General features: G+C 37.6%; 1 protein-coding gene across 1 annotated transcript; it reads right to left on the bottom strand.

Annotated features, from left to right (window-relative positions):
* Positions 1 to 9163: 9163 nt before the first annotated feature.
* Positions 9164 to 11837, bottom strand: LOC120092483 (G-type lectin S-receptor-like serine/threonine-protein kinase At1g34300). Its single transcript, XM_039050575.1, has one exon. It carries the CDS (start codon positions 11682 to 11684, stop codon positions 9210 to 9212), a length of 2475 nt encoding a protein of 824 aa, XP_038906503.1. The 5' UTR covers positions 11685 to 11837; the 3' UTR covers positions 9164 to 9209.
* Between the last annotated feature and the right edge of the window lie 210 nt (positions 11838 to 12047).

Below are 12047 nucleotides of genomic sequence, written 5' to 3'. Positions count from 1 at the left end.
GATAAACCTACTTCTACTGAGGAACAACCAAATATGGCTAATATAGAGAAGTGGGAACGGTCAAATCGCATGTGTCTGATGATCATTAGGCACTCCATTCCGGAGTCTTTTCGAGGCTCTATCATGGAATGTGACAATGCCAATAAGTTCCTTGCTCAAATTGAGAAATATTTTGCTAAAAATGAGAAAGGAGAAGCAAGTAGTCTTTTGACTTCCTTAACTTCTATGAGTATAAGGGCAATGGAAACATAAGGGAGTACATTATGGAAATGTCCAATCTCGCAGGTAAATTAAAGGCACTTGATATCGATAAATGAAAATTTACTCGTGCATCTGGTACTTATCTCCCTTCTTGCACAATTCACTTAATTTAAGATAAACTATAATACTCAGAAGGATAAATTGAGTATTAGTGAGCTTATCTCACAATGTGTGCAAGAAGAAGATAGGATTAAGAGAGAAATGACAGAAAGTGCTCATTTGGCAATAGGTAGAAAGTGCTCATTTGGCAATAGGCTCTCTTGATAAGAAGAAAAAGAGAATTGTGGATGCTGCAGAAGGGACATCTCAGCAGAATAAAAACAAGAAACAAGCTACTGAAAATCCTTGTTTTTTCTGTAAAAAGAAAGGTCACTTCAAGAAAGATTGTCCCAAGTACGCCAAGTGGCGTGTAAAGAAGGGTAATCTTTTTACTTTTGTTTGTTCTGAAGTTAATTTAGCTTATGTACCTATAGATACTTGGTGGATAGATTTTGGTGCTACTACTTATATAAGTATATCAATGCAGGGTTGCCTGTGGAGCCGGCCGCCAAGTGATGCTGGAAGATTCATCTATGTAGGCGATGACAAAGCAGTTCCAATTGAAGCTATTGGAAATTTTAGATTACTTTTAAAAACTGGTTGTTATTTGGATCTGAATGAGACTTTTGTTGTACCGTCATTTAGACAAAATTTAGTTTCTATTTCCAATTTGGACAAATTTGGTTTTTTTTGTTCTTTTGGAAATAATAAAGTTAGTTTTTTTCAAGATTCTAAGCTTATTGGTACTAGTTCTTTAATTGATAATCTATATATGCTTGATTCTTTTATTTCATTTAACAAGATCCTGTTATCTAATTCATGTGGTACAAAGCGTAAATTAAATGAGAATTCTGCTATGTTATGGCACAAGTATTTAGGTCACATCTCTAAACAAAGAATTCAGAGACTTGTGTCAGATGGAATTCTTGATTCCCTTGATTTAAGTAACTTCAACGTTTGTGTGGAATGTATTAAAGGAAAACAGACAAACATAAGGAAATTAGGTACCAATAGATGCTCAGACATCTTAGAACTAATACATACAGACATTTGTGGTCCATTCCCTACGGCCTCTTGGAATGGACAACGATATTTTATTACATTCATAGACGAATATTCAAGATATGGGTACCTATATTTAATTCATGAGAAGTCTCAATCCTTGAACATTTTCAAGTCTTTCAAAGCTGAAGTTGAACTTCAACTTGGAAAGAAAATTAAGGCTGTCAAATCTGATCATGGTGGTGAATATTACGGTAGATATGATGGATCAGGTGAACAACGTCCAGGGCCCTTTGCCAAATACCTAGAGGAATGTGGAATCGTCCCGCAATACACTATGTCGGGCAAACCTAGCATGAATGGTGTAGCGGAAAGGCGAAATAGAAAACTTAAGGATATGGTAAGAAGTATGATTAGTCATTCTTCTCTACTAGAATCCCTTTGGGGTGAGGCACTAAAGACTGCAATATATATCCTTAATAGGGTACCTAATAAAGTAATAGCCAAAACCCCTTATGAGTTATGGACAGGAAAGAAGCCTAGTATTAGGCATCTTCACATATGAGGTTGTCTAGTTGAGGCTAGGCCTTATAGGCCTAATGAAAGAAAATTGGACTCAAGAACTATTAGCTGCTATTTTGTTGGGTATTCTAAGCACTCTCGGGGTTTCAAGTTTTATGATCCTACTTGTAGATCATTGTTTGAGATAGAAAATGCTAGATTCCTTGAGGATGTTGAGTTTGGGGGGGAAGATAACATAAGGAAAGTTGTCTTTGAAGAGGAATTGGTTTCTTTTCCTCATGTGATTATAAATGATGTTTAGGCTCCAATTCCTGACTTCATTATTGAACCAATTATAGAACAAGACAACATTGAAGTCCCCGTTGTTGAACCTGACGTTCAAACTCAACAACCTCAAGAAGTGCCACTAAGAAGATCTACTAGAGAGAGAAGAAGTGCAATTCCAGATAATTATGTTGTGTTTCTTCAAGAACAACAGGATGATGTGGGCATAATAAAAGATGATCCAATCAACTTCCAACAAGCTTTAAAAAGTTCTAACTTTCAAAAGTGGATAAGTGCTATGGTAGAGGAAATAAAATCCATGAAAGACAATGACATTTGGGAACTTGTCGAACTGCCATCAGGAGTGAAACCCATAATTTGTAAATGGATATTTAAAACCAAAAGGGATTCACATGGCCATATCGAAAGATATAAGGCTCGTCTTGTTGCAAAGGGTTTTACTCAAAAAAAAGGCATTGATTACAAAGAGACTTTCTCTCGGTTTCATCGAAAGACTCTTTTAGGGTAATCATGGCACTGGTAGTTCACTTTGATTTAGAGCTACACCAGATGGATGTAAAAACTGAGTTTCTCAATGGCAACATTGATGAGACGATTTATATGGTGCAACCAGAAAACTTTGTGTCTAATGATTCAAAGTCTATGGTGTGCAAATTAAAGAAATCCATCTACGGTCTCAAGCAAGCCTCTCATCAATGGTATCACAAATTCCATGAAGTGATAACCTCATTTGGTTTTGAGGTGAACATTGTGGAAGATTGTGTATATCACAAGTTCAGTGGGAATAAATCAATCATACTCATAGCTAGTAATGATGTAGGTTTATTGCATGACACTAAGAGATTTCTCAAAAGAAATTTTGAGATGAAGAATCTTGGTGATGCTTCTTTTGTATTAGGAATTGAAATACTACGAGATCGTTCTCAAGGTAGTTTGAGATTGTCACAAAAGAACTACATTGAAAAGATCTTGAGTAGATTTGGCATGAAAGACTGTGCGCCAGGAGATACCCCAATCGCTAAAGGTGATAAATTTCATTTAGGTCAATGCCTCAAAATAACACTTAAGACTAAGGAGATGCAGAAGGTTCCCTATGCATCGACCATTGGAAGTCTAATGTATGCTCAAGTATGTATGCATCCAAATATTGCGTTCATAGTTGAAGTGTTAGGTAGATATTTGTGTGAACCCCGAATCCCAATTTTACACTTAAGTGTGTTTTCTTATTTAAATTGTCTTAATTTTTCACTTAATTGTGTGTCCCTATTTAAATTTGTATAAATAAGTTGAGTAGGTTGATGAGAAAGTTAGTGTGAAATGGTGAAGAAGGAATGGGAATTTGAAAAGAAAAATATGGACATTGAGTTTGGGAAATTTGGGAAAATTTGGCTAAGTATGGAAAAATTATGTTAAATGCGTGTTGTGCACAAAGCACTGAAAGGCAAGTGACTAGTGGCACAATCGTGTAGAAGTTGCATAGAGACAAACAATTTGCAGTAGCTAAAAGCGAGATTGTTGAGAGTGAGATCAGCGAGATCGTTGAGAGTGAGATCATTGAGATTGAGACCAGCGAGATTGGAGAGGAAATGAGAGAGAGCGAGATTGGATAGAAGATGGGGGAGACCGAGACCAGCGAGAAAGTGGGAGAGAGCGAGATTTTGAGCTAGAAAGTTGGAGAGAGATAGAGTGGAGAGAGCGAGATTTTGAGCGAGAATGGAGAAAGCGAGACCAGCGAGAAAGTGGGAGAGAGCGAGATCAGCCTGTGCGTCAGCCACACCTTGTCTGGTACTGCACTCGAACGTCACGCCCACGCCTCGCTTATGCATTGAACGGTCGAGTAAGCTTCTGGGCGATGTATTTGGATGCGTTAGGGTGGATTATGCATTTAAAAACCCTAATTTGAATACAAACAAAGCTTAAAGACTTAAGGACAAACGTCAATTAAAATCTAGGTGTCAGATTAAGAGAAATTCTTAAACCCTAAGAAATTGTGTTGGATGTGTTTGGGAAGAACACATTGAACCAAGGTGAAGTCAGCTTACGTTGATAAAGGGAGGATTAAACATTTGGCCATGCAGCCAAGTAGGTGCTGTCAATCCTATGAGCAATTTGAACGCCTATAAATAGGGAGCTGGGATTTCATTTTCAAATCACACAAAAATCATAAATTTCGTAGAGAAAGTAGAGGGTAGTAAGGGTTCAGAGGAATGTGTCAATTTTGGACGAGGAGAACTTCCAATCTACTCGTGCGTTTGGAGTGATTCTAAAGCCATTTGAAAGCTCTAGAAGTCTAGTTTTCAGCGTAGGTCTGCCGGAGGAAAAGGCTCAAAGGAACTGGGTTGAAAGTTGAGAAGAAGGCAGAAGGGTCAGATTGTCATATCAGTCTGGGCCAGTCTTGAAGATTTTGAGATTCCGGCCAAACTACGAGAAATTATGAGCTGAAAGTTTTGGGTAATATTTCTAAGATATTTTAAAATAAGTTTGTAGAAGGAAGTATTTCCAAATAAGATTCATAACTATGAGTAATCTAAGTTGTAAGTTGAATCTGGATTCTAGGGATGAAAAAGGGACCCGAGAAGCTACTAGAGTGAAAAGTTCCTAAGAGTTCGAGGTGAGTGGCTAAAATGTTTTCGAACTAAAATGTTTTTAAACTGTCTTGATTACAACATTTACAGAAAGCATATTTGCGAAAATAATTCTCATACCTACTAGTTTTATAAAGTGGTTTCCAAGCATGTTTGAATTGTGATTTGAACGCATGCATATTGTTGAAAAACAATTTACATATGTTGATTTTATCCAGCATGTATTATCATCTTTAAAGCCATGTTATATATGTGTTATACTGTACATGCTTTAAAGAGAAAAGTTGTTTATAAATAGTTTTGGTAAAATGCGATGTCGAAGTACAAGGAGAAAACATCCACCCAACTAGATACTGAAGTACAAGGAGAAGGTGTCTATTGGTACCGAAGTACGTTTGAGAAGGTACCAAGCCAACGGGATATTGAAGTACGTTGGAAAAGGTATCCTAGTAGCTCGATACTAAAGTACAAGGAGAAGGCATCTGAGCAGTAGTACCTAATGTGGCCACAGGTGAATAAAGTCAGAGATTGAGCAAAAGGGTTCTCTCTGAACTAGTAGTTGGTGTTGGGATTATTTTACCAGTTATACAGTACTTTGATTTGAGAAATGATTTTACTGTTTTATGTTTAAAACAGTTTTATATACATTACGCTTGGATATTGTTTATGCTGCATTAAATTATATTTCAGTGAATTAAAACTATCTTCTGAAATTATGCATGAGAATTTACTATATTTTCTCGGTCACTCACTTGGGCGTAAGCTCACCCCGTTTTCAAATGTTTTTTGTCCCCCCCCCCCTTCCATAGGTAGCGGTCAAATCCTCTAAAGATAGCTTAGTATCTGCTCGCCACTAAATGACGAAAAAGACTTGTAACCGTTTGCTAGGTGGTTACTGTTAATATTGTACACAGTTACTATTGTTCATATAGGGACTAGGGTTTGTGGGTTTTGGGGACTTGTAAATCTACATGTTGTAATACTCTAACATATTAAGTTTCTAAGTTAATAAATTATGGGCCTACAGCCGTCCCGTGCATATTAATTTGTATTTGGTATCAGAGTTTATTCCGCAAGAGTTATTAGGCAGTAAGTGTTAGCCTAAGGGTTGATAATTTGCTACAGTCACGCCTTTACTCTAGGCCTAAAGAAGGTGGTTTGGGTGGGGATGTGCACAATTTAAGTAAGACCAGAAGATAGATCATTGGAAAAACAGCCAAAACGGGTTTATGAGGTATTTTATATAGAGAACAAAAAGATTTATATGCTTATTTATCGTCGAGATCAGAAGTTTTGGAGATCAATTTGGGTGAAGGGTATTCTCTATTCTAATTATATGTTTCGATGTCAAAGCAACCTTTTCTTCATGACCTTCTCTACCTTCTCCATGTAATGAGTAAGAGTCGAGAATATTCGACAGTCTGCGCCATGAGAGCGAAGATGTGTGATAGAATACTAAATAAATCACGTGTAAACCAAACAACACCTAATCGCTTCTAACTAACGAATACAACTTACCATGGCATACGGAATTTAGCAATGTTATGAGGCATCTAAATCATGGAATATTGTTGCGAAATTTTGGTCACTGGGCTGTAAGATTAGTGTTGGGCATAGAAAGACCACTAAAATTACTTTTGTGACAAATTAAGTCGGCTGGTGTGTATCCAACAACAACAGAAGAAATACACAAGTTCAAAGCATGTAGAGTCTGTGAAGTTTCTGGGTTGTTAAAGAAAGAGTTCAAAAATGCGTGTCAAATTTCGGATAGAACACATAGGGAACAAACTCTATGGTGGCAGATCCATTGACTAAAGGTTTACCACCTAAAGATCATGAGCATGTTGCTCACATGGGTGTTAGTCACTTTTCTGATTCCATGGTTTAATGGGAGTTTGTTATTGAGGATGTTCTTTGACCTTATTTTGTTTATTTTCTATATAGAATAAAGTTGATGGTTTATGTTTTATTATCTGAACTTGTTTATCATGCATGCAGTTTAGCATAAAGTTATTTTTTTTTTTTTAGAATGATCTCATTAAGGAATTTGGACTAGTTGGAAACAGGCATGATCTGGATCACTTTGCATGTAGTTTCCATGCTATCCATCCATACTTGATATATGTCATTGAATGTATTGGAATTGGTGATCAAGGAAGGTTTAGTTACAAGGGTAGTGACGAAAGCCGCCTTGATTCCATGCTAATACAGGAGATGGACCAGATTGAACTAAAGGAGAATTCTATTATTGAAATAACCTGTTTATGTGCGCTTAAGATTTATGTGATTTAATTATATTAGGTACATAGACATAGCTCAAGTTGGAGACTGTTAGACATTTAAATAATAATATGTTTAATTAAAGTATGGACTATGTATGTGGATTAATAATTTATCACATTGGGTTATTTTATTAGATTGGACCCTATTATGTGATCTAATTAATTAAGGCCTTAGATTCTTAATCGAGTATAGACTTAATGGGTAGAAGCCCATTCCTAGTTAATTAGGGTTTAATGGGAATCCTAATTGAACTAGTATATAAAGAGATCTTAGGGCTATGGTCCTCAATATACCAAAAAAATAAGTACTCAGTCTTTCTTGAATCCCATCTAGAGAGAGATCCCACTAAGGGCATTCAGAGTTTTAGTTGAGGAATACCATAGTCATCCATCATCATCTTGAAGCTATCATCAATTTTGCAATGGAATCCGGTATGTTATTCTTGACAATTTGACATGAATGATCCTAGGGTTTATCTATTCAATATAGATATAAAGAATTTATGCTAACAGATTTACATGAGGAGACCTATTATGGAAGAATAAGTGATGACAACCTTTTTCAATGGCAACTCTAATTCCCCTCCGATTGGGGAATGTAACCAATAATGTACTAGTTTCTGACAAATTGGGGAAAATACGAATAATATCCTTAATCCTTTTTTTTCACCTTGGACAATGGTTAGAAATAACCTTAAAAAATTTTCACAATTAGCACCCTTTTGACAAATCGTTATAATATTTTTTTCTCGATCCTTTCCATTCGAGATCGTCTTCGAGATTCGAATAAAAATTTAACATTTTTTTTATCACATATCTAAACTATCAATTTTTTGGGACTTTCTCGATGGAATCATAGATAGAACAAAGATTGCGATCATATTATAATCTTTTCTAAAATCTTGTTTTTTAAGAAGAAATTACCCATGGATCACCACGAGATTCGATTTTCTCATAGACCGTCGAACACTTGAATGGGGAAACGATGAGAAATTGATAAATATATTCGGAAATTCCCAACTCAAACAACTATGGAAACATAATTTGGGTGTAAGGTTGGAAATTTGAAGAAGATTTGACAAAAAAATATATTAAATAAGATTTGGGAAAGATTACATACAACCTCGATCTTTGTCCTAGTCGAGATTCCACCTACAATGCCCAAAAAATTGATAGCTTGGATGTACAATGAAAAGAAGTTAAACTTTTATTCAAATTTTGGGGTCGATCTCGGCCTAGAAAGATCAAGAAAAAGAATTCCAACGAGTTCTCCAAAATTGTACTAATCGTGAAAGTGAAATATTTTAAAGTTATTTCTGACAATTTTACAAGTATTTTTTCTATCTATTCTTAAATATTATAACTTTAACTAAACATGATAAGTGCTCTAATTTCTTAGCATGTCTAGACATAAATATAAGAAATTTCGGCACCTAACCAATCCGATTAATTCTAGTTGAGAAATAACAATTTTGAAAAAAAAAAAAAAGAAAAAAACTCATATAACTACCTTCTTCCTTCTTCTTTTTCTTTTTTTTTTTTTTTTCATTTGTTTATAGATACTCTCATGAGTGTTGATAGAGGAAAAGATATCTACCTCTTTTGGAACTCTTAAAAAAAAAAAAGAAAAAGAAATTGTTCCTTTGAACTTAAGACCCTTTAAAATGTATTATTTCTCTGAAATTGGAACCAAACATTTCTAGCTTGAAAATAAAATGTGAAACTGAAGATTGAAGTTTCTAATTTAAAATATTTGAATCAAGTTGGTTGGGTGATTTCCTATTCAATACAACGGAATGATTTATTTATTGAGGGACAAGATGGTAGTTTCATGTCGTGGGTCCCTCTACTTAAAGAGAGAAAAATGGAAAATATGTTAAAAAATAGATTCTAAAAATAAGATTACTTTTAAATTGAAAAAAAAAAAAAACTTTTTGAATAAAAATCAAATATTTCCCTTGTTTTTCCTTACTCTTGCCTTACACTTTCTCTTCAACTGTCTTTCTTCTACAAATTCACTATAATAAGAAATGATTATATAAAACTATTCTTTTTAAAGAATGAATTTACCAAATACATGCATTTTCAAATTTAAAATCAAACAAATCTTTAAAGTTTTAAAATGAAAAGAAAACGTAAATGTAACTTCTAAAACATTAGAAACCTTAAAAAAACATATAACAAAAATATTTTAAAATGTCACATTCATACCATTCGAAGTTGAATATGACTTTTATCCGAAACTTTGACTAGTTGAGCTATTTTCTGCCTGAGGATAATCAAAGTCTACAGAGTCTATAGAATGTTTGGAATCCACCGCGGCTATTGGCAATTTAGGACCTTCCTGCCCTTCTGATAGAAAGTAAATGAAAGGCTTTTCTGGAAGAGGAATCTCCAACTTCCCTTCCAACATCTTCACCACTTTCCCCATCGCCGGCCTCTTCTCCGGTTGGTTCTGAACGCACCACATCGCCGTCTGCACCATACGGTTAACAATGGCGAAATGGGCTCCACTGTCGTACTGATTCCTGATCCGACTGTCTAAAACTTCTTCAATCTTCGCTTCCACAAACGCTTTTTCGAATGCCCAGCTCGGAAAATACCAAAACGCGCTCTCGACCGTCGATCCTTTCGTATCGAAATTCCTCGTTCCGCTGACAATCTCCAGCAGAACCATTCCGAAACTGTACACATCCGCCTTCGTCGTTATCGAATGAGAACCCAATTTCACCAGCTCCGGCGCTACGTAACCGGGTGTCCCTCTAATCCGAGACATACTCACCGCCGTCTCGTCGTTTTTCTTCAGTTTCGACAACCCGAAATCCGATAGTTTCGGGCAGAAATCGTTGTCCAGAAGGATGTTTTCGGGTTTTATGTCTCGATGTAACACCCATTCAAGGCATTCTTCGTGTAAGTACGCGATTGCTCTCGCAACTCCAATGGCGATTCGATAACGAATCCCCCAATCGAGCGATGGGATTTCTCCATCCGTTGAATCAGACGGCGGAGGTTTGACGAAGAGGAATTTGTCGAGAGATCCATTGGCTATGTACTCGTAGACTAACATTCTTTGACCCTTTTCGGCGCAGAATCCCCACAATCGGAGCAAGTTGAGATGGTGCATTCTGGCGATGATGGTGACCTCTGCCCAAAAGTCGCCATCGCCGCCGGAGACGTTTTTCAAACACTTGACGGCGATGATACGTTTGTCCGGCAATTCCCCTTTGAAGACTTCGCCGAATCCGCCTTTTCCGACGCAGTTCGAGAAGTTGTTGGTGGCTATCTTCAGCTCGTCGTAGCTGAACCGCTTTGGTCCACCGGCGGGAAGTGATTCTAGACCAAGCGTGCGAGCCATGTCTCTGTATTTTATAAATCTCTTCAAGAATGCACAGAAGAAAACCGCCCCAGAAATTAGTTCGGCCACGAATATGGTGACAATTATCCATATGTTCCTGGTAGTGTTATCTTTATTTTCAGGCGGCGGCCGGAGGCTGATGTGAACTGGGCATGTGGTTTGGAGTTTGTACATCATTCCGGTGAAATTTGACCGGTCTGTTTCCGAATTGTCGACCTTCACAAAGGCAGCTGTCTTCATCCCTGGCGACCACAACCCGTTCGACAAAATGTCTAGCTGAAGCACACACTGGGCGCTGCCGTCGAAGCTGAATGTATAACCCACGCAGCTCGAATTCTTTAAGCAATCCGCTTGACACACTGAAATATTTGGGGTTTGCAGGGAGATTTGTTTAACCCCACCTCTGAAACTCACAAAATCCAGTTGAAGAAACTTGGGTTTGCTCGATACGTTGAGTTTCCGGTGGCATCCTCGCCGTGCTCCGCCGCGAGGATCGGGGCTGAATCCGGGAGCGCAGACACAGTAGGTGGAATTGTAACTGCCAGTACTCATACAGACAGAATTCGGGCCACAAGTATCAAAGATATGACACAACTCTACATGTGCTTGCCAAACCACATCCCACCGTGGGGAATTTGGATTTAAGCTGAAAATCTTGAGGTTCCCATCATCGTCAACAACCAATTTCCGGATCCGGGTTGAGTTAAAATCAGAAGGGTAAATTGGGTTTTGATTATCTCTGTTGATTATTCCTGTATTTTCGAAATTCTTGAAGGGGTTGTCAGTCCACCAGTACCTCTCTGTACCAAACGTCAAATTAACAGAGTTCACAAACGAATATTTGCCGTTGTTGGAGACGATGGTGGTTCCATTCAATGTCTGATTAGGCAATATAGTATTGGTGGGGAATTGGAAGCTCTCCCATGTGCCATAAATCAAATCTCCATCATTGCGAAGGATTAATTGGGTCGAATTTGGATTTGCAGAAACGCTGTTGGAAGGCCAGAGGTTGCGACCGGAGCCGTCATTGAGACGAAGCTGACCGGTGGCTGTGATGGCCAGAGCCGCTGAACGGTTGACCGGAGAAAGACGGTTGGCGGACCAGACGACGTTGTCTGTTGAGATGTTGAAGTACCAAACGGAGAAGATGAAGAGATTAGAGTTGTTGGGTAGTGGGCGGAAGCCGGCGGCGAAAAGGGAGTTGGGGGAGAGGAGAATGAGATTTTGAGTGGGTCGCCATGGGGACTGGGAAATAGAGAAGGCGGAAAAATTGCGGGGTTTCGGAGGCTGGGCAGTGACCGGAGATGGGAAGAAGAGAAGGAAGAGGGCGGAGAGAGCGACGGCGAGAGACATGGTTAAGAATGCAGAGGTAGGCGGCTGAAAGCCATTGAAGTTAAATGGGAGTTTGGAGAAGATAGAAATGGAGATTTATTATTGATTTTATTAAAAAAACGAGCCCCCACTTTTTGAAGTCGGGATGTGTGGGAATGACTTTCTAAAATAATATATATATATATATATATTTAAAAAAAGCCTTATTAGATGTGATGCTTTTCCTTTCTCTTCAAGGTCATTTGATGTGATTTTATTAACATATGCCCTTAATTTCTAACCTAACTGACGGGTTTCACTTACTTTTTTTAGAACAAATATTGAGTCGGAGACTTGAACGACGAAAATCTCTTCATCCTCAATACATATAGAAATCAATTGAAC

Source organism: Benincasa hispida, chromosome 12 (genome assembly GCF_009727055.1).
Source record: "Benincasa hispida cultivar B227 chromosome 12, ASM972705v1, whole genome shotgun sequence".
NCBI lineage: Eukaryota > Viridiplantae > Streptophyta > Magnoliopsida > Cucurbitales > Cucurbitaceae > Benincasa > Benincasa hispida.
This window is presented reverse-complemented; position numbering and strand designations above follow the sequence as displayed.